Raw genomic sequence first — 23,342 nt, 5'->3', positions numbered from 1 at the left:
GCAGCAGCATCTTGTTTTCAGGAAGGGGAAAGAAGCGGTGACATGGTTGGGATCTGCATCTCATGCCAAGTACAGAACAAATTTTTGGCACGGTGCTACTGCTCTGTGGGATGAGGAGCATCTTGCCCATGCAAGGCAATCACACCAATCCTCCGAATATGCTGGTAGTGAATTTAAGGTCCCCAGCCCCCCATTGCATTACACTGTCTCCACTGTAAGTATCAGTGCAAAATGCCAGGTCTTCCCTGCAGGCTGCCTGTTTCTAACTCCCTAACAACAGCTTCCCAGGCACCTGCACATTGGTAATCCAGAGCTACAACCTGTGTTCAAGACCTGAACCTGGCCAAATTCTGTGGAAAAGAAGAGTTCAAACAAAAAAAAACCACACTCAAAAACTGGTGAAGGTCTTTGAGTACTGCCAGATCCATCCATCAAAGTCCAGCTGCTCTTTGGCATTTCTTATAGGGACTACAGAGACCTACCAAGCACAAATGAAATTTGTTTCAGCCCCATCAATACCCTAAACTCCAGCCTCACATCATTCTCACCCTTCATCTATGTCAGTGGCTAAACACAGCAAACTCAGGAAAAGTGGCAAACAATAAAATATTCAGCCAGGGACAAAACCCATATTGTTCTCTTGGTGGGGAAAAGGCAGCTCTGCAGTCATCTCTGTCCTTTTTGTTTGCCCCTAACCAGAAAAAAAAAAATGGTTTGGGGGGGGCGGGGGTCAGGGTGCTGCTTTGTTTTGTTTTCCTAGTAAATGCAATTAGCCACGTGCTTGAGTTTTCAAGGAGGGAGTGAAGGTGCTGGAGATACTGAGATCACCTTGTCCTGCACCCTGCCTTTTCCAGCATGCTCACTGAGCTGAATTAGCCACGCGCACATAACCCAGCAGACATGGCATCCAAACAGACTAATTAGCAGCTAGGTCTGGGACTATAAACTGGAAGTCTTGGTACGAGGCAAATGTGAATCCAAGGATCCTGTCCCAGGGCTGGATAATCTTCCAGGGGAAGAAGTTTTTCCTAATGTCCAGCCCAAACCTTGCAAACAATTTGTGTCTCTGACACATCTCCTTTGCAGGCTGTTCCCATCTGAAGTCTGATACCTGGATCCTTAACAGTCCTAGCTTATGTGGTTTGGAAAACAAACTGTTTTCTTTTTTTTCAGGATGCAGGGCTTTGCGTGGGATAAACAGAAGGTGATATAATCTTACCAGACAGTATTGCCTGTATTTTACAAAGCAGCTGACTGGCTTGCAAACCAAGAATGAAAATCTTGCAAATTTCTTTGATTTTCTTGCCTGATATCATGGAAAGGACATTTGCATAACTTCCATAGCACATCTTTGAAACTATCACTGCCCCTGCCCTTGAAAGGTTCATTTTGGTACACTCACAGCAGAAGCCCTCTGTGGTGGGCACTCAGGGCACTGGTGCAGTCCAGCTTTGGGTACGACAGCCTGGTACTCTGCCAGCAGGCACAGGAGACTCTGAAGAGACGTCACTGAGGTGCAACACAGCCACCAAGCCTGCAGCTCGGAGCTGGCATGGGTGTGCTGGGACTTGCACGGAAAGTCTCCTTGAAATCCATACCAATTTGTAAAGAAAAGTGAAACATATTCCAATATGTTTGTTTGGAGTTGCAGTGATAGGGTATTTTGACACACTTTTATCTGTTGCCTTGATATATGGTACATATTCTTCCAGGCAGGACCTAAGGGAGGTGGAGCCCAGCCTGGTAATGGGTGCCCTGAATTCCCAGGTTTGCTCGTTGACAGAGGTACGTGTGACCCCCTCATGCATTTTGGAGGACCCTGTGTAGCTCAGAGGCAGGAAAAAGGGGGTTTGCTTGGAGTCAGCCCAGCAGGACCGGTGTCCTGTTTCCAACAGAGCAACCTGGATCGGCTGTTTCACACCAAGACACAACATGAGGAGCTCAGAGTTGCTGTGCGATGTTCTTATACAGGTGGGGAAAAAAATCACTGTTAGCAGAAAAGGGAGAGAGAAGCCCGAGGCTTCTCAGAACATCTCTGAGGGAGAAAAGGATAAGGAGTTTGGGGAAAGAAGGGACTGGAGCAAGGCTCTGGTGGGCTCCCTTAACCCACTAGCGTATCTTTCATTCTCCATGCATGCTTCTCCACCCTTTCAGCACTGAAGGAAGAGAACACAGGCTGTTGTCTCCCTGGGCAGATATCCAAGGGTGAGCAGCATCCGCACCTGCAATGCAGTGGGCAAAGGGGTCTGTCCCCTCGCACCCAAGGCCAAGGAGAGCAGGTCGCATGCCTCCACCTTTCCTCCCCTTCCAACATCAGCATCTGGACCACATCTGTTCACACAGCTGCAAACGTTTGCTGCAGTGGCTGTAGGTCATTGCCCAGCCCGGCACAGGTGGATTCTGTGTCTCTGACCTGGCTTCCACTGCCAATGGCTTCATCTGTGTCACTTTGTCCCCTGGTGTTTCTAGGGCTTACCTTGACCCTGTCCCTGTGTGGCCAGGGTTGTGCCCCCCAGCATGGTGCGTGGGTGGTGGGGTACAGCTGGATGGGGTTTCCCCTCCTGTCACACTGTGTAGCTCTGCTCCCCCTTGCCCCATCAGCTGGAAAGTCAGTCTCCACTGACTTTCTTCTTAAAGGTCCATGGATGCAAAACTGTATTCACAAGCACATAATTACCAAGCTGGGTATTTTCTCCTCTTAATTAGCAATGCCGTGGTGCTTTAATTGCTCAATTAAAGTTGCCCACAAGGAAGGTTTAAAGTACATTAAATTTGCTGATTGGTTCATCAGCATGAATCCCACCAACTGGAAAAAATTAACCGGCTTCCAGATTGCTAACCAGACTCTCCAGATCCATTTCCACCAGGCGTGTACCACAGGAGGCATGAGAGCGCCCAGCAGCAGAGGATTTTGTCCATGAGGGGCGAGCAGACCCTCTCCTATTCCCATCTCTCCTTCAGTTTGGGAGCTGGAGAGGAAAGGGTCCCTGTGGTGACAGCCTCCCTCTCTTCTTGTCTGGAGGAGACAGACCATTTTTTTGGCTTAAGCAGAGCTGGGTAAAGTCTACCCCAGGGTCAGATCATTGTTCAGCCACACACATCAGACCCCTGTTTGGTAGCTGTTCTTGCTCAGCCCTGGCAGGCTATGAACACCCGTCTTCATGTGCAAATGGGCTGATGGAGCAGCAATTGCTTAACTGTTGGTCCCTCATCACTGTTTTCCAGCCAACAGCAACAGCCAAGCTGAAGCCCCCCAAGCACAGCAGAGGGAAAGTAGCCAGAGCAATCAGGAGACCTGGAGGCCAAGATGCCTGGTCCCAAACTTTAGACAAAAATGTCTGAACCACCTGAAACCCATGAATATATCTCAAAGATGCTCTTTGGGAATGGCATTTCTGCCAAAGGCTCATCCTTTTGCTCTGACAACAGGGAAGAAGGCCTGTCCCTTCTCTTTTACCCTTTTTCATTTGTTAAAGAAAATGTTTCCCAAGAGATTCTGTGCTCCTGGAGGTCTCCGTGGCTGGTGGTTGGCTGACTGGCTGGGTTTGTGTCAGCTCCTAGAGAGCAGCACCATGATCCACAGCCATGGCACTGCGACTGATGCTCCAAACTGACTCTGTGTGTATGCAACTCGTGATCACCTAAACAGATTGTAGCCCAACTTTCCAGTTTTGCTCACTGATAGCTGGTGACAGATGCAGCCCAAGGAATAATTCAGATCCTCCCCAAAAGGCTGACTCTTATTCAAGGACCACAGGCTCAAAGCCTTGGTGGCTCAGAAGCCTGGCGGCCCTTCCCAAAGAGGGGCTGCAAGGGCTGGTAGGAGGGGTGGGGGTGGAGAGCCACTGTCCTAGCCTGCCTAAGCCTCCCTGTCCATCTCTCCATCCATCCACAGGTTGTGGTACATGTCCCAGCTCTCAGCCTCACGACTGTTTGAGGAGGTGGCTTATGGGTTTCTTCCCATCCCACAGAAGCAGAACCAGGTGAAAGTGCTCCCCTTTCTCGTTTCTTTAATAGCACTGACCTTATTGAAATGGGTCTCTATTTGCCCTGTACAGCAACTGCATTTAAATAAGGTGAATTATGCTGATAGTCTTCTTATCTGATAAATTGCTGGGACAGATCCTTTTCACTTATGCTATTGCTTATTCTGCTATTTAGGCAGAGCAGTTGCTATTTGCTGTGTGTAAGAGATACTAACGCGTCTTGCTGTGGACTAATGCATTTCAAGAAGGAAAGAGCAGCACATCCGAGGCTGGCTGTGAATGACAGGGATGAGGGAAGCAAAGTCCTTCAGAGCCTTGAGAATGGAGGGGAAAAGTGAGTGGGGCAGCAGGGCTGTGCTGCCCTGGGAGAGAGAACTCAAGGCGTTTCATTGTTGGGGTGGCTGTGACAGAAGATGCCATGGGACCAGAAGCTGGGAATTTTAGGAGCTGGCAGACCCCAGGACCCCATCAGCAGCTGTGGCAATCCATGCTCAAACCTGCTTTCTGCCCAGTAAGGCACTGCAGCACCCATGCCCAGGGACAGCTGGAAAAGGGGACTCTGTACCTCTGAAGATAAATCAGGCAGATGCATGAGGCACCAATACGGGGGACAAATGTCTTGTGTGATGCAGGGCTGTGACACGTCTCATGCCAGGCTGGCTGGCATCCTTAGCATTGTCCTGAATCCGGAGCTCCTGGGCTGAGATCTGCCCCCTCGATGCCATGGAAACTGCCCCTCACACCCTTATGGCAAACACCAGGACATCAATCACAACCAGATGAAAAATGTGGATCCTGCTGGGGTAAGCGCAAGGAGTCAGAGATACCAGCCACCACCCTCCTGCCCAAACAAGGGGGCATCCAAGGTGATGGCTGACAGTAAAGGGGGATGAGAGGCAGAGAATGTCCCCAGGTTCCTACACATCCTCCATCATGTCCCACCTCACCCCATCCTTCCCAGCTCTGTGGCACAGCCTTCCTTCACTTCCGAAGGGCTGGGAACAGCTCTGGCCATGATCTGGTTTCATGAGCTGTCTTCCATCACTCTGGCAGGTCCTTAGAAAAATGAACGTTAAAGAAGTGGGGGAGAAACCTCCACTGTTCAAACATCTTTAGCTTTGACAAATAAGGCGTCCAACTGTGAAAGGCAAAAGGAAATTAATTTGGAATCACATTTTAAACACTGCCATAGAGGCAAAGTATCTTCTCTCTAATTTCCCCCCCCCCCCCCCCCAAGCAAAAAATGAATTTCCCTGATATTTATAGAAAGATTATTAGGGCCACAAGGAGTGATTTATACCATCTCATCCCTGTGACGGAGAATGAAAAATTGCTGGGGCGACAGCCACTGGAATCCTGCTTTTGTCCGCCTGACAATTAAAACGGCTAATTTCCAACTCTGACAGATCCACTGGGGTTATAAATCATTCTGGAAAGGCACTTTTCACCGTGAAAAATGAACTCTGTCCCAGTCAAACACAAGAAGCTTAGATCAGAGATTTGCATCTGTTTGCTTTTGTGTGTAAATATATGTACTCCTGCTCCACTCCCACCCACCAAAGGAGAGGCTAGGAAGGATGTGCTGCCCCTGCTCCCTTGATGCTGGGCTATCAAACTCCCCATGCTAGGAGCTGGATAAATGGAACAGGGGAGGCAGGCAGGCGAGACAACACTGAGGTCGGAGAAAGTCCAGTGACATTTCTGTCCCATTTGTGATGCCACGAGCCTTGGAGAGCTTCACCAAAGAGCGTTGCTGGTTGAGCAGCATGGGTCTGAGTCCGCCTGCATGCAGAAGGGCCAGCTTCTGCCTGTGTCCACCCCATCTGGGGAGGCAGGTTGGACCACACTTCCTCCTGTGCCGTGCCTATGGGTAGGGGCAAAACCCAGAAAAGGGCAGGAGGGCAGAGAAGGAGCTCTCCCAGAGTTTTGCTTTGAGGAGAGAGACAAACATGTCCAAGGAAACACAGGAAAATGAGCTGGGCTGAGCACGACACAGACCCTGGGGCTTCCCTCTGCCTCTAGGCTTTGGGGTGGTGATCTCCTGGGGTGGATTCTGCTGTATGGGACTGCAGGAGGGGAATACAGGGAAGGGGTGTTTGCCCATTCTGAACCAAACCTCCAACTCGCAGCTCCTTGCAGTCGTGGGGCTGGGACCCAGCCATCCAGGCAGCCCACGCCAGTGCTCCCTCCCACAGTAGCACGTGCCTGGCCCCACGCACACTTTACACCCACTCTTTAACGTGGGAGCAGAAGGCCCTTTCTGAATTATCAGATCTATCCAAGGATGACTTTCAAATCAATGGTCGCAGACAGGAGGAGTTTCAGATAGAAACATTTATTCTGCCCGTCCTTCCCACTCTGCGTAGCTGGGGACCCTCCGGGGCCAGCACGGGTCCCAGCAGCACCTGGATCCATTCCACTCCGGTGTCGGACGTCCTAACCTTGTGTCAAGTCTCCCTAAGACAAATGCTACACTTGACGTTTCCATGAAACTCAAACAAAGGCCCCGCACTCTTATTTGTGCTGCTCCCCTAAACACGTCCCGTAAAGAAACTGAGAGCAAACAAATCTGTGTGGATGGCTCTCCTGGGGAGCCCCGAGTGCCGTGCTCTGTACACACACATCCCCGTGCCTGGTGCACGGCTGCTGCTGGTCACCCCGCTTCCTTATCACAGTTTGTACAGTCGGCAGCTTGAAGTCTGCCCAGCGGCACAGAGGGCCCCCGGGAAGGCTCTCCACACCCCTGGACGGCAGGGCTCTGCAGCAGCCCCGGGGAGGGGTGATGGATGGACGCAATAACCTTGTTTCATAAAAGCTCCGTGTTTTTTCTTTTTTCTTTCCTTGCTTTCAAACCCCCTGCACCAGGACCTGTCATGGTCAGACTCACAGGAGCTCCGAAGGAGCTTGTCAGTGGTACCAGTGATCCGTTTTGGAAGCATGAAGATGGCCAGCAAAGGTTTGGGCAGACCTTGGCCCTCACAGAGGCTGGCTTTCCAAGTTCCTGTGAGCAGGCTTCTGCCCTCAGCCCTTCCCCAAAGAGGCAAGAGCCCCTTTGCAGCCATCCCTCCCCTTGCAGGCACTGCTAGCAAGAAGCAGGGACTCACCCATGCAGGAATCACGCTGTTCTTCGTAGCCAGCACTGCACACACACTTCCCGATGGGCACCAACCATTCTCCCTCAGCACTGCAGTACATTTTGGGGGTGTCCCTCTCTTCTGAATGGCCCACGCACTCTCCCCGCACTTCCACCAAGGAGGAGGAGTCCGCCCCAGTCACAGCCTCGGAGAAGGACGCCAAGTTCCTCACCATCGCTGGGCACTTCTTGTAGTACACCCGCACCGAAACGATGGCGATGCAAGCGCCTATGTCCTGGAAGGCCAAGTAGAAACCCCTCTTGCTCAGTGGCCCCACGCCCCGCACCTCCGTGTTCAGCTTCAGGCGCCTCACCCCCAGGTCCACGTTGGTGAAGCTCTCATCAGCTGCAATGGTATCGATCTTCATAAACTGGCTCTCCCGAGTGCTGGTGCCCAGGTCCCGGTCGGACTCCAGGTAGTAGAGGTTGAAAGTCTCCTTGCAGGTGCCCAGCACACCCGGCATGCTGTTACAGTCCCTCAGCGTGAATTTAATCTCCGCGTAGACCCGCCGTGCGCCATCCCGTTGAACCCAGTTGGTCCGTAGCCAGTTGTTCTGGTTGGGGGTCATGACATTACAGACCTGGTAGGTGTGGATGGGGCTGAAAAACTCATCCATTTCATTGATTGAATCCCACTGCAGGACAGAGAGAGAACAGGTCATTCCAGATGTCCCCAAACACTGGGTGAGCACGGGACATGCAGGGGTCTGTGCCATCACCCACGCTGGGATGAACTCCCTCTGCTCCTGCAGCTGCGTCTGGATGAGAGATCACTGCTGCCACAGGCCAAAGGAAAATTAAGATGAGCAGACTTTACCCAGCACTAATTTGGGCAGTAACTCTCACAGCCCACCCTGATGCAGAGCTGGGTGAAGTGCACCCCTGTTCGCAGACGGGAATGCTTGCACAAGTCTGATTTGATAGCAGAAACTGATGGCAGAAACTGTTTGGGAGGGCTCCAAACCCTCCAGACCGTATCTGCAAGTCCCTTTTGGTGCTTAACCTGCCATTCACAGCAGCAGCAGGAAGGCACCCATGCTCACAGCTCACCTGGGTCTCTTCTGGCTCATGCAATCTCCATGCACAAACTAAACAGGCGGCTTTCCAGCTGAGGAATGGGTTTCAGGGCGCATACCACAGGGTGAAGGGGAAGCATGCAGTGAACACAGGACTTCCAGCAAGAAATGGGGGTCCATGGAGGCTCAGAGCCCCCTTCTTCCCAGGCAAGGAGAGGTCAGCGTGGTTCCTCAGTGAGTGCACAGTGCTCAGCCCAGCTGAGAGTCTGGACTAGGGGCTGGCTCTGGGAATCCAGAGGCTTACAGCTTGACAGCTCTGCGGTTAAAATTCAGTGTAGCAGCAGGATGAGCTTGGGAAGGGGATTCTGGGCAAAAGCAGGTTGCAGTGAGTGGGACTGTGATGGAGGGGTGGTCTGGGGAGTCACTGGGTGGGTTAGGAGGGGACAGGGACATTTGTATTATCCAAGGAAGGGATGCTAAGTGGGTTTGACTGACTCAAAGTGAGAAGTTAGTGAGATTTTGGATACAAATGAGCTCGGCTGTTGAGGGACAAGTTGAACTTAGGTGTTGAGGGCTACAGGACATTTCTGGGGGCTCACTCTTGCCTGACGTGTCTCCCTCTCCACCCCCTCCAACGCCACCAACCCCTCACCAGGACCCACAGACCTTCACTTCTCTGGGGGCTTCACACCACCTCTTCAGCTCACATCCCTGTCCAAACCAGGCACACCAATCACACCCCCCATGGATGGATCTGGGACCCCTCAATTCTTCTTATGGGAGAAGGAGGAGGAGGAAGATGAGCAGAGGAGGACTTCAGACCTTCTGCCTTTTCTCTGGACTTAGCAACAGGCTTTGAAGATGCCTGAGTCCCACCACCATACCCAAGTCCAGTTGCGAGGGGCAGCCCCAGACGCAGCCCTGCAGAAGTTGGGGAAGGTACTGGCACCCCTGCAGTACTTGCTGCTCTGCCTACCAAACCATCACCCCCCACAGCCTCAGCACCCCCAGGGTGCAGCCCCCCACTTCAGCACTCACTGTATGTGCCCTGCCTGCCTGCGTGCTGTCTGGGAGAGCTGGGGGAGCCAAGCAGAGCTCCAGCAGTGGTACACAGAGCAGGAAAACAAATCTTTTAAGCAGCATTGCAAGTACATTAAAATAAATCTCTGGGCTTGCTCTGACAGGGCAAAAATGATGTTTTCTTATGCGAATAGTGACCCGTGATTCATTACAGATGCAAAACTGACAGCAGCTCAGAGAGAAGGAGCCTGATGCTCAGCTCAGGGTGGGGTGTGAGCCTGAAGACTTCACCCCAGTGACTGCGGGAGCCAGCAAGGATGCAGATCTGCCGGGACAGGCACCCGACAGCCTCATGATGTGGCTGGTAGCACTGCAGGGACAGGACACAGCTGCGGGAGGGCATCACACCTCCAGAACATAAGAGAGATTGGAAAGAGTTATCAGTGATACCTGTAAGACAGTCTGCTCCTTTCTCCCCTCTCAGACAGGAAAGTCCTTCCTCATTTAACCTCCTCAACCTGCAGCTCCTGTGGAGGAGACGTTCCTCTGCCTTCTGCTAGTGCTAGGATGGTCAGAGCAGTCATTTTGGTGAGGTACATCTTCAAAACTCCCCCAGCATCTTGCCTTTAGAAAACTCTGCTCCTCACTGCTGAAGAGCTCAAAACAACCTGGAAAAGGCAGCAGCTCCAGGTGCAGACTTCAACAAACGCTCATTCAGAGAGGAATATGCTGGCAAAGGGTGTGAAAGTCAAGCCACTGCCAGGAGACAAAAATATTTCAGATTCTTTTAAAAAAATCATCCTCTGAATTCCAGAAAAGCCCAGGTTCATCCTAGGTCCTAGGATCACTGAGGACTTGCTCTGCACCCCAGCACTCAAGTAGACAACGTGGAAAGGAGCCAGGCTACCTGTGTGCTTTGCTGGAGGGGTGAGCAGCAGCACCCATCTTATTATGCCTCAGCTTCCTCAACCACAGAGATAAGCCTGTAGAAAGTGCTATGACACCCAGGATACACCCCTGCCGCTTGGCCAAGGGGTACAGAGGTGCCCTAAAGTGTGTGCAGCAGCAGGCATGGCACAGCTCCTTGCACACTCCTGCACCGGGGCCAGCAGAAACCAGCCAGCTCCCCGTTCCTGCGCCAACGCGTGTATGCACTGCGGCGCTGCGGAGGGTGTGGAAGTCGTTGTCGAAATTAATCGAGCACAAATTAACACAACATCTGTTTCCTGTCTTTTCCCTGCTGAGTTCCCTGGGGGGAAGCGAGGCAGAGCTGCGCACGGGAGGAGACGCGCAGGACGAGGGCAGGGCTGAGGGTGGCGAGCAGGGATGCTCCCACGCTGCACAGCAAGCTCCCCTCTGCAACCTCTGTGGGGCTTGGGGCTCTCCAGGAGTGTCTGACAAGGGAAATATGAGGTTACTGTGTGCCACAAAATGCCTTGGCCTCCAGCTGGTGTGGTTGCTTTGGGTCTCCAGACGTTCACTTCTCTCTCAAATCCGGCAGAGGAGACAATGCTCCTGACTGTGGTGTCCCTACAGCCCTGTGGCACTGCCAGAGCTGGCCGTGTCCTCGCTGCTGGCAGAGAGCAGGGAGCTAAATGCCCACCTCCAAGCACCAGCAATGGTCAGCACCAACCACAGGGGAGAACGTGGAGGGTTTGCATTTGCAACATCACTCTTTCAAACTTGGTGCTTTTTTGCACAGCGGCTGGACCGTCAGCTCGTTCCCAGGGTTGCATGCAGCGCCTTGGGATCGCAACCTGAGACTAGCCCAAAACACCACACCTGTACCAGTGGCCCACAGGGCACGTGCTCTGTCATCGGTGGAACTGCACGAAGGGAAGGCAGGCCACCTGAACTGGTGGCTTGGATGCCACACGTGCATCTTCCCAGCATGCTACAAGGCAACACAGCTCCGCCAGGTCCCAGGATGTGCCAGGCATTTGGGATGGAGGGACCCGCTTCAGGAATCCCCATGACTTGAAGGGGTTTTCTGTTTCACCTTAATTACAGGCTCTCATGGGCAGGAAGAGGAGTCTCTGACGCCAGGTACCATTAGTTCAAGAGTGCAGGCACTGTGCACACACCCAGCCTCCCAGCATCGCCTGCTCTCAACTGACAGTTTGAAGTGGCTTTTATTAAGCGAAGCTCAGCCCGGCCCCCATCATTGCGATAAGAACCCCTAGTGAGACAGAAATGAGGACATCATAATTAACGTGGTGAGCGCACGCGTTGGGGCGGGGGGGGACATGATCGCATCTGTATTCAGGGCCTTGCCTAATAGTTTAAATTAAAGTCAACACCAGTTATAAAAAAATTTGCCAGATTATGAAAGGCGAAAGATGCAAACACCAGATATCTGGGCGGCTGAGCAAGGTCTTAGAAGTCTCCCAGGGCCTGTGTGGTGCAGCAGAGTGGGGGGGAGGAGGAGGAGGAGGAGGAGGAGGAGGAGCGGAGGGGGCGAACACATGAGGAGAGACCACATTGCCCTGGAGCAGCAGCTCAGCCTCCCACCACCCTTGCGGTGCCCACAGCAGGAGCCAAGGGACAAGGTCTCCCCAGCCCTAGGATGGCTTCCAGGAGGGATGCCAGGTCTGCCTGGCATAGCAAAGTTTTTGCTGCCACTGAGACATCCAGCACTTTCCTTCCTCCCGAGAGCAAGACCTGAGCTACGGCACGTCCCCTGGAGCTGCCAGGTCCCTCACACCACTGTCACTGGGAGAGAAAAAAAGAGAGAAGGACATTATTGCAGCTATAAATCATTAGATGGGAGGCGTTAATGGAGATAATCCCCATGAAATCAGTCACTGCTGTGGCTAAGGAAGGATTTGTCAGGCAGTTAACCACCCTGAGCTTCACTGCAGGTGATTAACTCCTGGTAGTGACCAGTGTCTGGGGAATTAGCAATAACCCAGCATTTACTGAACAAGTGCTGGGAGATGAGCTTTTATCTCAATTACTAGTCTAAATCTTTATTTTCCAATGTTCCATTCCTACCCGTCGTCTTTTTTTCAAAGAAAATCCGTTTCGCTGCAGCTTGTCCTCTAACTTGCTGGTATTCCTGGATCCAGGCAGAGGCTCTGGATTGAAAGAGAAACCCAAGAAATGGCACAAGGACATCAAAGTGATGGAGGGCAGAAGACATGGCCTGGGCAAAAGGGAGAGCCCCAATATCTTTTGCTGTTCTGAGGAGAAAGACATGACCTTAGACGGGGTTGAAATGGCAAGCACACAGCACAGCTCGGACTGGGGCAGAGTTTTTGCAGGGTGGGCTTGGGACAAAGGGAGACTGCTCTGTAACAGAGCTGGCACGTCAGGCCGGGTTCATCTAAGCCATAAACTGGCTGTTGCCTGCAGGACCAAAGCCAGGCAAAAAAAGTCCCCTGCTGCATAGGCTTTGCTCTGCAAACAGTTGGGTCCTGGGGCATTTACAGTTGCACTGTACACCAGCATGAAATCCCCATCCCTGCTGTGCAAACACTGCTGAGAGACCATCCTATGGGCAGAAGCGTGTTGTCTGTGCTCTCAGTTGGTTGTTTAAGCAAATCTGGTGCCTTCCTGCCAGTTTTGTCTCTGAGCTTCTGCAGAATGAGTGAATTGGCTTGGCTTGGCTAATTGTGCCCAGGGGCCTCAGGAATGTCCCTTTACCAGGAGTGGAGAGGCAGAGATGAGGAGGTGCAAACCACCTCTGAAGGTCTTTCCTGGTGTTCCCACCCCCAAAGCCAACATGAAGCATGCCGGGCATTGGGGCAGCTTCCTGGGTGGCAGATGCCCACCAGCTCTCTGGGCTGACCCCAGGCCGTGCAACAAGGGGGATGTTGTGGGGCCAGACAACAGAGGTGTTGGTGGGGGGCAGACGGGGAGGTTGTGGGCAGCATGGGGGTCCTTCCCCCGGCACTCAAGGTGCTCCCATTATAATTAGCTTTTGCAAGGCATCATTCAAGCTCCTTAGATACCCTGTGTCTGAACAAAATCATTTCCTGTTTGACTTTGTAAATCAAAGTAGACGATACAATAATTATTAATAATATGTTGACTTATCTCATCAGCGTTTTAATTAGTCAGTAGAAAAGCAATTTGCAAAGGGGCCGATCAGGCTGCCTCTGATCCAGCAGGTCACGTGCCAAGCAAGGAAAGGGGAGAGAAGGGCACTGGGGCACTGGGGCATTTTCCTGGGGAGAGCTGGGAAACCAGAGGCACAGAAGGGGAAGGGGCAGGCTCTTTGACTGCACTGATAAGAGTTTAATTTTCAATGCAAAGGGAATTGTTCTGGGGATGGAGTGAGCTGCAAAGCTCCTGGGAGCCCTTTGAAGTTATAATTGAGAGGAGCCGCAGCCTGTGGGACAGGGATGCTCCCAGTGACCCTTCCGCTTCCTGCACGTGTCTCCGGGGTGGAGGTGAGGGGGGGGATGCAATTAAACCCTTGAGCAGCAATTACAGCCAATTACCCCTCAGTTAATTGTCTGGCAAGAGGAAATGTCAAAACAGGCCATGCATGCTCCCTGATGGCTTGACACTCCCCAGGGCCCATGGTGCTGCTGACCCCCACTCTGCCCATTGCTCCCAGTCCCCTGCTCCTCTGCTCTTGCGGGCCACACAAAACCCAGAGAGAAAAAAAACCCTCCCTGTGAGGCAAGTTCACCTTGCCCACAGGTGTGATGAAAACATCAGGACTTTGCAAGTGGTACCCTTCCAGTTTTGCACTGCTGATGCTTTGAACCGTTGCCCTGGCTGTATGGGCAGCTCTGGGATCTCCCAGCCCCGAAGAGGAGCCCCAGAGAGGTGGGACAGGAGCTGCAGGTGCTGGAAAAGCAAGCCATAGGGCATTAGGGACTGAGCTAGCAGACACAAGTTCCCTTCTTACGCTCCTTGGGCTGGGGACTGGGGCTCTGTGCTGTTTAGTGCCATGCAAAGACCCAGCCAGAGCTACTCACCTCCCCACTGTCACGCATGCGGTGGCCCTGGGCTCATGAGAAGCAGGGGAATGGAGACGTGGGTAAAGCAAAAACAAGCAAGACTTCAGCTGGGGAGCCAGGTCAGCAACACTGTCCCTTGGCAGGAGGATGTTGTGATGCTTGTGTCTGTCCATGGATGGAGCAGAGACACTGCCAGAAAATCCTGCACCCTCCAGCACCCAGCACACGCTCCAGCTGCAGCTCAGGCAGGACAGCCAGCAGGCAGCAAGGGAGGATAGCGGTAGGGCGGGGGGCACTGCCACCTTTTTTTCCAGCAGGAATATCTGCATTAAGGAAATGGCAGCAAAAATAAGGGACTTCAAAGAAAATCTGCCTCCATGGTACACCACCTCCATACTACACCACCAAGTGGGTTCTACCCAGCCCAGGGCTGCCAGAGTCACAGCATGCCACAGTGGGCAGGGACAGTCCCAGGGACACCCGCCGTACTCCTGAGATAGTGACCAGCAAACTCAGTCCCTTTCCTGGAGCAGAGATCACACCAGGCTTGGAGCCATGCGGACCCAACATATCAAGCCTGCAAGTCACCTGGCATCTCTCCCACCTGAATCTGAACCCTGCTGTAGGGGCTGCTCAGGAGGCATCTGAGAGCAAGTATCCTACAGCAGCTTCTCTGAGACACCGGCACACTATCCCACCTCCTTTCCGGTGATGGCAACTGGATCCAAGTGCAAATTTACTACTCAAAAAGCACCTGGAGCTGAAGGACCAGCAGGAGGTTAAAGGAATGAGATGCTCTTTCAGGATGATGCAATGCAATGGCCCATGGGGGAAGAACAACAGTCCAGACAAGTGTTCAGAAGAACCATTAAAACATCCAGCTGAAAAAAGATATGCAAAGTTGTTCGTGCAGGAATGTCACCTTGAAACCCAGGCACCCTCCTTGAAGGTGTTTAAGACAGTTTTCACACAGCTGTATGGTCATCCTCTCAGTAACAAGGCCACAAGTTGGGCAAAAGCACAGGGTAAGCAAAGTGTGGTGTTACCCATGACTTACCTAGGTCTTGTAGGAGGACACAGCAGCATGTCCAAGAGGTGGCTTTGGTGTTAGGTGTTACACAAGTCTTTTTGTTTTTCTTTTTTTGGCATCCAGTATTAACTATTCTTAATAAACATCACTAATAAGGTGGAGACTTCAGACATGTATTAGGGTTCAGGAGTTGCTGGGCTGCTGGTGAAGGCCTGCTGGACATCTGCTGTAGTGCAAGAGAGCAGTGCAAGTGGTGACTGCCCTGTGAGCCAGCACCCTATGGTCACATAACACGTTACACCTGACAACTCTAATGGGACCCAGGATTCATCCCCTGGATTTGCAGGTGTACAATACAGGATGATACACCTTAACCAGTCATGGAAGTCCCTGACGTGGTGAGAAAAAGGCACCTGTAGGCTCAATCTCTTGTCTGCTTTGGGAGTGCAAGGTCCTGCCCAGTCGTGCCCATGTGTCCCCAGGACAGCCAGCTCAGGTGGATTCATCTTCATCCAAGTCACCTAGGTGATGTGATGGATCCCATCTGCATGTCTGACAGCTAGTAATGGGCCTGGGGACGAGGTCACGCAGGAGTCTGGAGAGCTGGATTCATGGTGGAGGATCCAGAAGAAGGAGGGTCTTGGGCAGTCTGTGAGCGGTGGAGGGTCTGACTATGGAGAGGAATTGCTTAGGATGTGGTGAAGGGCAGAACCACGGAAGTGGACAAAGGAAGACAGCCCTCACTCCCAGAAACGTCCCAGAAACATCCTCCCTCCCAGGGGAGCAGAGGAAGCCCTGGTCCCTGATCCCCTGAACGTGCATCCGGCCCCTCCGGGATGCCAGGATTTGGCAGCAGGGCTGGGATGAGATGGCATCAGCAGGGTGACGGGACAGGGATCCACATGACTGAGGGCAGCCTGTGCATGACCATGAAGAGGACAACATCTCCCTCATCTGGGCAATGGCAGAAGAAGGTCCGGTGGCTGGAAACCGAAGCCAGGCAAACCCATGTATCGATGGGTTTTTAACAGCAGCGTGTTAACAACATTGCTACAAGGACCTGGAGGATTTACCACCACTGGCAATTTTGTAGTCAAGGATGGTTTTTTTTTCTAAAAGCTGAGCTTTTCTGAGATGCAAGTGAATTGACAGGTCTGAAGGCCTGCATTTATGCAGGAGATCACATCACATTAGCTCTGCGGTCCCCTCTGACCTTGTACCTCTGAATCTATTACATTTCCAGGATAGTCATCATTGCAACAGCTAACTGCTAAAATTAGAGCTGAGTTAATGATTTAATATATTTACATATATGATAATGTCTGATATAAATCTGGTCATTGTTATTATTATGAATTCACAGTTCTGATCACTCCTGCTCAAAGAGCACGGGGACTGAAAGTCTCAAGCAACAGATCAATGAAAATGATTAGAGGCCTGGGAAGATTTCTGTAGGAGGCGGAATTGAAAAGATTAGGACCATTTAGTTCAGAGAGGGGATGAAAAAGAGTGGACATGAAAAATCAACACAGCAGCGAAAGCCAGGTAGGCACCCCAATTTTGCACGTTTTGTGCATGCAGCAAGCCCCACTGTGCCTTGCAGTTGGTCCTGTGTGTATTTATGGGATTGTTTCTGTTCACTAAATGAATGAGCAAAATCCTTACAGCCAGGTCACCGCTGCCATCTGAAACTCACAATTTCCAGAAAGCTGCTGCGGCAGGAAAACCTGGACATGGAAATGCAAGTGAAGGGAGCATGCGGAGACGATCCAGCCAGTAGAGATGGCAGGCTCACATGGGGATCACCACCCCTACATCCCTCCCAGCCACACCACAGGGCTGTGCATTTACATCCCCATTCCCCATAAGAAACCCTCTACAGGGGATGCTCCCCTGCCCCTCTTGCCCAGTTCCCACAGCAAACTCCTCTGATTACAGGCGGTTGAGAGCTTCCCAGTCATTTGGGGCTGTTGCTCCTGATGCTCCCCCGGTGCAGCGAGGAATGAGATGCTTCTCAGCGTGAGTGCCCATGGGGTGACCCAGCTCTTGAGTTCCCTCAAAGCTCAGGACCTGGTGACAACCTGGTCCCTACCAGGGGACATGGAGAGTTAAACAGCATTTTCAAACCGGCCGCATCCCACTGCTAGTCTTTCAGGCTGGCATTTTCCCAACAGACATGGGCTCTTTGCCCCATCAGCACTGACCAAGGCACCAACCTGGGACTGAGATGTCCATCCACCCTGCCCACTGAACCCGTGGTGACCCATCCCACTGGGGTCCCCCATGTGCCAACAGCTGCTTCATACTTACCCCGTGTGAGGGATAAGTCATCCAGCCCCAGTCTCCCAGGATTGTTGACGTGTCTAGCAAGTTCACTGGAAAACACAGGAGCAAAATGCTGCGTTAGAAAGCTTTCTCCCCGTCCCCAAGGGGCAAGGAACCGAGCCACCACAAATGACCCCTCCATGCATCCCACTCTCTTGTTTGTCCCCTGTGCCCATCAATCCATGGGGCTGCTGCCAGAGACCTGCCTGGCTGCAGCTGAGGCAGATATAGAGTGAGGGGATGGCAACAAATGATGCTCCCCAGAGGTGTTGGTTCGGGGTAGAGTTGGGGTGGGGCTGTACCAGTCCTGGGCATAAGACTGAGAGCAATGTGTCCATTTGCAAACAGCAGGTCAGAGGGGATGCAAAGCAAGGGGGAGCTGGGGAAACAAACCCCAAGCATCAGGTTGTCCACCAGCCCCACCCTGTGCCAACACTGATGCAACCGGAGCATTGTTCCTCACTTGGATACTTCTCCTCTGGATGCTCTGCTGAGCTCTTTAGGCTCACATCCCTCCCAGCATCACCAGCTTGAAGTCTGCACTCCAGCAGCCACTGTAATTACGCACCGCAGTGCCTGGCTCCAGCACAAAGTGACCTCCCATGGTCCTGGCTGACACCCCACTGGAGAAGCCAGCCCTTGGGGGACAGGTTGCATGAGGAGGCCCATCAAAGCCAACCCTTCAAAAGCCCTGCCACCACCGGGAGCTCAGCTTAACAAGGAGAGATGGGAAAAGCTGCAAGGACAGGGGAGCAGCTTCTGCAGGGGCAGAGGCGAGGATGCCTTTGAACGTGCTCAGGAGCTTCCCATGGAAACCTGTGCAGTGTCAGCAGGCAGGGGAAGCGGGCTGCCACGGCATTGCTGCATGCACAGGGTGAGCTGCCCCTGAGTGTCATCTGCTGCCCATGAGCCCCACACCCAGATCCCACAACATCAGGCAGAGGAGAGACTTGCCGCTGCCTGATAACCCCCCCGACTTGCTCAGCACCTGGGGAAGGAGCCCAAGCCCCAGCTCCAGGGTGCAGATCAAGAGGGATGGAGGCTTGGGAGAGGGTGCCGGCAAGGTGCCCTGACCCTTAGGAGTGAGCACAGTGGTCACCGACACCAATGCACCCATGCCTCGTCACCCTTCATCAGCACCGGGCTCCCTCAGGGACATCCAGTGCCTCCAGCTCTCCCCAGTGCTCTTTGCCCTGCAGCCACCCAGTAAGGTCAAGACCATGCTGGACGCTGCATCCATGCCGGCTGCTTTTCCTCACCCTCGAGCAGCATCAAACTGGACCTCGAGGCAACGTGGCGCAGCATCCCTGCTGCAGCACCGGGTCTCGGCTGGTCCCTGGGCTCTGGAGAGATGGTGGTCCCAGGGCAAGGCACCGGCTTGTCACAGCAGGGACGGGGCATGTCAGGACAGCAGCTCCAGCCCCAGCAGAGGCCGGACTCAGCATGATGCTGGTCCCAGCAGCTGGAGGAACGGGTGCCACTTTCGTTTACTATTACCAGGCAGGGAAGGAGACGGAGGAGAGAGAGGAGCAGAGACGTGAGCTGGCTGTGAAACGCCCAGACGTCATGCTTCTGACATAGCAGATTAGGAGCTTTTGAGGCATTTATTAATGTTAGCAGAACAATTTGAAAGAATTTCCAGGGCTTCTTGTGTGACTCCATTGGCCCAACAGCAGGCCGAGCCCCTCCGCTCCCCGCACGGCACTGCTCCCACTGCTAAAGAGGCCCCTTGCCCTCAGCACGGAGTAATTACCTCGGAGATCTCAAATCCATTTTTATTTGTTATTGTTAATCTGAAGATTTTCTGCCTATTTTCCCTGGGTAATTCACCCAGCAGGAGCCGGGGCTCAGGAGTTTCCCGGCTCACAGTGCAGGATCAGAGTCCCGGTGACCCTCAGCAGGCAGGCTGCGGGGAGGGGACCGCTTTCGCAGGCCCTCTCTCCCCCCAGCCATGGTCTTTGCACCCTCTTTCCCACGCTGAGATGCTCAGCGATGGATGCGCCTGCCTCTCGCTTCTCTCCGGGCAGCACGAGGAGCCTGCAGAGACTGGGGTCCGGCTGGAGCATCGCGCCGTGGGGAACAACGCCGAGATCAGAGCAGGCACGGTGGGATGTGCCCCAGGCTTGTCTGCACAGCAGTGTGCGGGACCTGGAGCCAGCTTGCTACCCCCCATGCCACCATGCGGACCATATGACTGTCACCCAATCTCCTATACACGAAGGAGCCGTCTGCTGGCGGGTGCTTTGGTGCACAAACGACTACACAAGCTTGCATTCCCTGCCACAAGCGCGTGGAGCAGATAGCTCGTGCCACTTTGCAGGAAGAGGGCTAAGTTATTTCTTTTATTCCTTAGCAAGCGTTTTAGCCAAGTGCCTAGGAGTCCTACGCATTAAGCCCACTGCAGTGGGCATTGCACAAATACAAAGGCATTGCGTGTCCAAGACCTCTCGCGTTAACTCATGGTATAGCACACATGTCTGTGGATATGAGCATCCATCTAGCAGCACTATTACATGCTGTGGTCAGATATGGGGAGAACAATAGTCTCCCAAAACCCAACCACCCATTTCAGGGAAAGGCTATAGACCAAGACCGATGAAACCCACTGCATTGCATGCGACAAATGCCCTGTCCAGCCCCTCGCAGGTGATCTCCCATCTGTGTCAGTTCTCCGGGGGCGATGCTCAGAAAGATCCCGCCCTTGATGCCAGAGGGCGAGCGAGACCGCCACAAAGGACCCTTTTCAGCTGAAACATTTCTCAGAAAACGTGCCGGTTTGGGAGACCTCTCTCCTACAGCTGGGCAATTCTGTTTGATGTTATGGACTGTCTGCACGTATCAGTCTCAAACTGCGAGCTCCATTTTGTTTTCCTGAGCACCATTTTGTATTTTCCCTATTCTGTGCCTTGGCCTTGACTCGACGTATTGAGCCAAAACACCAGGAGGTGTCAGGGGAAATTCTCGCACTGGTGGAAAAGCTGTCAAGCCTGATTGCCCGTTCAAATGGAAGCACCTAGGAGCGAGCAGGTCGCTTCCCAGTGCCAACTGGGGTCTTGAGACGGAGTCTCACGCAAGGCATACCTACTTGCTCCTTTATAAAGTTGCATCATGTAAAGTTGTGTGAGTAGTGCACATTGCAATCTCATAGATGCACGTTATGCAGGAGTCAAAGATTAGGTGTATGTATATGTATATGATCTATATGTATATGTCTAATTTATTTATACCTACATCTTTATTTTTATATCTACATCTATATGTATCTGTATCAGTATCTGTATCTGTATGCATGTCCATATCCATATCCATACCCATATCTACCAAATTCTAAACGCCGCTTGGGATGAGCAAGGAAGCCGAGGCAGCGACTAGCATCCAGAGGATGTGCGTTTTGCCTGGGTCCGTATATCTGTATCTATAAAGAGTGCTGAGAAACCTTTCCCAACACTTGTGCTAGTGGTTGTGGCTCCTGCAGGGATGTATTACATCCCTACAAACAGAGGCACAGACATCTTGGGGTCCCACATCCAAGCATCCCGGGCTCAGGAATGGTGCTGTGGGAGCCACGGCTGCCCAGCTCAGGGGAACATGGAGACCCTCAGCCCACGCGGGAGTGCATGGTGGGGTGGCGGGACAAGCCCGGGGGTGACATGCTGGGGGATGTGCTGAGCCCCAGCCTCTAGAAGAACAGTGGGGGACCAAAGAGGGCTCTGAGCTCCCTCGCTAATTGTTAACCCACTGCGGTCCTCACTCTAATTACTCCGCCGTCTCCCTCCCACGCAGGGGCTTTGTAGCGCAGACGTGGGGAGGAAGGGTCAGTGGGAGCAGCCCTGTTCCCTTGGGCTTCAGTTCCTCTCCATCACAACTTCAAAGCCCTCCCAGGATTCACAGCAAGGCTCTCCCCCATGTAACAACGCCTTTTGCATCGATAATTAAACTCTTTTCAGCACGGTTAGGCACTCCTGCTCCCTGCTACCGGAAGACCGGTGGGCTCAGCCCCCACAGCCCCACACAGGTCTGCACACCCCACAGCAGCTCCACAGCCCCAGCCCCACTTGGGGAAGGAATGATACAGGAAGGGTTATCTGCAGCAGAAAGAGAGAGTCGGTGTATGGGAAAAGGGCAGGAGGAGGCTCCCTGAGAGGACGCGAACAAGAGCCAGCGGTATTCATTTCCCGTAAGCTCAAAGAGAACTTTGAATGGGCAGGTGGGGCCGGGGTGGGTCAGCCATTTGTGTCCCACCATATAATCCAAGGGCGCGCTGAATAGCCAGCCATGACCTTTCCAACTCGGGAGGCAAAGCCAAGCAACAAAGCTGTGTCTTACTGGCCTCAGAGCATCACAGGGGCACAGGACAGGACGCTTCGCTTTCAGCTTCCCCCTCCCCGGGACAGTATATATCTTTAAAGAGAGCAAAATAGTTATTTATTCACCAACGCACAAGGCCAACCGTTGGGGCTTTGAGGTAAAAGCAGCAAGCCTGGAGGGTAGGTCAGCTCTTCCCATTCGGGAGCTGTGCGCAGGGGATGCGCCCCACGGATCCAGGTCAGCACCGCGGCAGTGGGGTGCTGCACACCAGTGCTCCGCCGCACAAGTGGCCAGATCCTGGCAGGCTTTGTCAAGCAGCTGCTCGTCGATGAGGCTGCATGTACTAAGGACACAGCGGGGATGGTGCTCGCATCGGCACCCGCTGGCCTCGGCTGCCCAGAGAGGAAATTTAGGAAAGCATTGCGGGTAGATATAAAAGATGTCGCCAAATCCATCAGGAAAGTGGGATTTCCACATTTCTGGAAATGCCAGAATCAGGCTGAAAAAAAATATATATTAAAAAGAAACATTTTCAAACAATTGCCGTGAAAAAGCAGTGCTGCTTTTTGGACGTGCCCTAATTCCCATTTCAGGATTTCTTCTCAGACCTCCAGATTGTTGCTGTGAACTTTCTGTATTTAATTTTATATCTTTTGTAATGCATCAGGAGTGGTAATGCCCATAAGGACTGCCCAGAGGGTCACCCCTTTTCAGTATACCAGGAGCAGAAGATACTTTGATGTAGGAAGAAAGCTTGTTTGTTCAATCAGTGCTAACAAAAAGCTGCAGTTCAGGTTTTAAAAATAAAATTATCAACCTGATCCTTCCAGACCCTGCATGATATCATGTAAGATAATGTGCAGCGCAAGACCATAACCTGTGGTAGGACTGAGGTGTCATGAAATAGTGTAAAAAATGAAACAAAACAAAACACCCTGAATAAAGTATTTCCAAGGCTAAAAACCTTGAAATTACAGGGCAGCATTTTTTTCCCCAGAAAAAAAAAAAAAAAACAAAACCAAAAAAAACCCCACATCAAAAGCCAAACAACAAAAAAGTGTTTCCTCTCAGAAATATAGGTGAGAAAATAGAGATGTAAAATGCTCATGTTTCCTACTCAGTTTGAGACTCCTGATGCTTGTGTGTGGTGGGATAGCCAGGGCAAATTGGGCAGGCTGGCTTCGGCAACCCAGATTAAAGCACACACACTCCCCACCTCCGGGCAGGGTGTTACAGCACCAGTGTGCATCCCCGCTTCGTGGCACACACAGGTTTTGGTGCAAAGAGAGTGTGTGGTCAGAGCTGGACATAAATAACTGACTGGAAATGTTAAAAAACCACAGGCTGTCCCAGGGTTCGAATATGGGGTGTATGGGGCCAGATCTGAGGCTCAGAGCGAGGGGTGAGCACACATCTCCACGTCCCCGGTCCAGGAGCTCGTGCTGGTGGGGAAGGAGCTCTTTTGGGCTCAAGGGGTGGCTGGGCTCGTTGTAATTCAGGGCAGAAGCCAGAGGAGGAGGTGGGAAGGCTCTGGGGATGGGGGGGGCTCAGAAAGGTCAGGGAGGCAAGAAATTCCATGGAAACATCCAATGTGAGCAGGGGAAGGAGCAG

At 52.6% G+C, this 23,342-nt stretch overlaps 1 protein-coding gene across 1 annotated transcript in view; it reads right to left on the bottom strand.

Annotated features, from left to right (window-relative positions):
- EPHA8 (EPH receptor A8) overlaps window positions 1-23,342 on the bottom strand; it is a 50,655-nt gene that overhangs the window by 20,533 nt on the left and 6,780 nt on the right. Inside the window, exons 2-3 of the mRNA XM_075027666.1 lie at window positions 17,409-17,473; window positions 7,091-7,754 (exon numbers count right to left, since the gene is read on the bottom strand). Coding sequence (XP_074883767.1) covers window positions 7,091-7,754; window positions 17,409-17,473 — 729 coding nt within the window. The remainder of the gene's footprint in view (window positions 1-7,090; window positions 7,755-17,408; window positions 17,474-23,342) is intronic.

This window comes from Buteo buteo, chromosome 5 (assembly GCF_964188355.1).
Source record: "Buteo buteo chromosome 5, bButBut1.hap1.1, whole genome shotgun sequence".
NCBI classification, from domain to species: Eukaryota; Metazoa; Chordata; class Aves; order Accipitriformes; family Accipitridae; genus Buteo; species Buteo buteo.
Note: the sequence above shows the minus strand (reverse complement) of the source record. Positions and strands in the feature narration are given on the sequence as shown.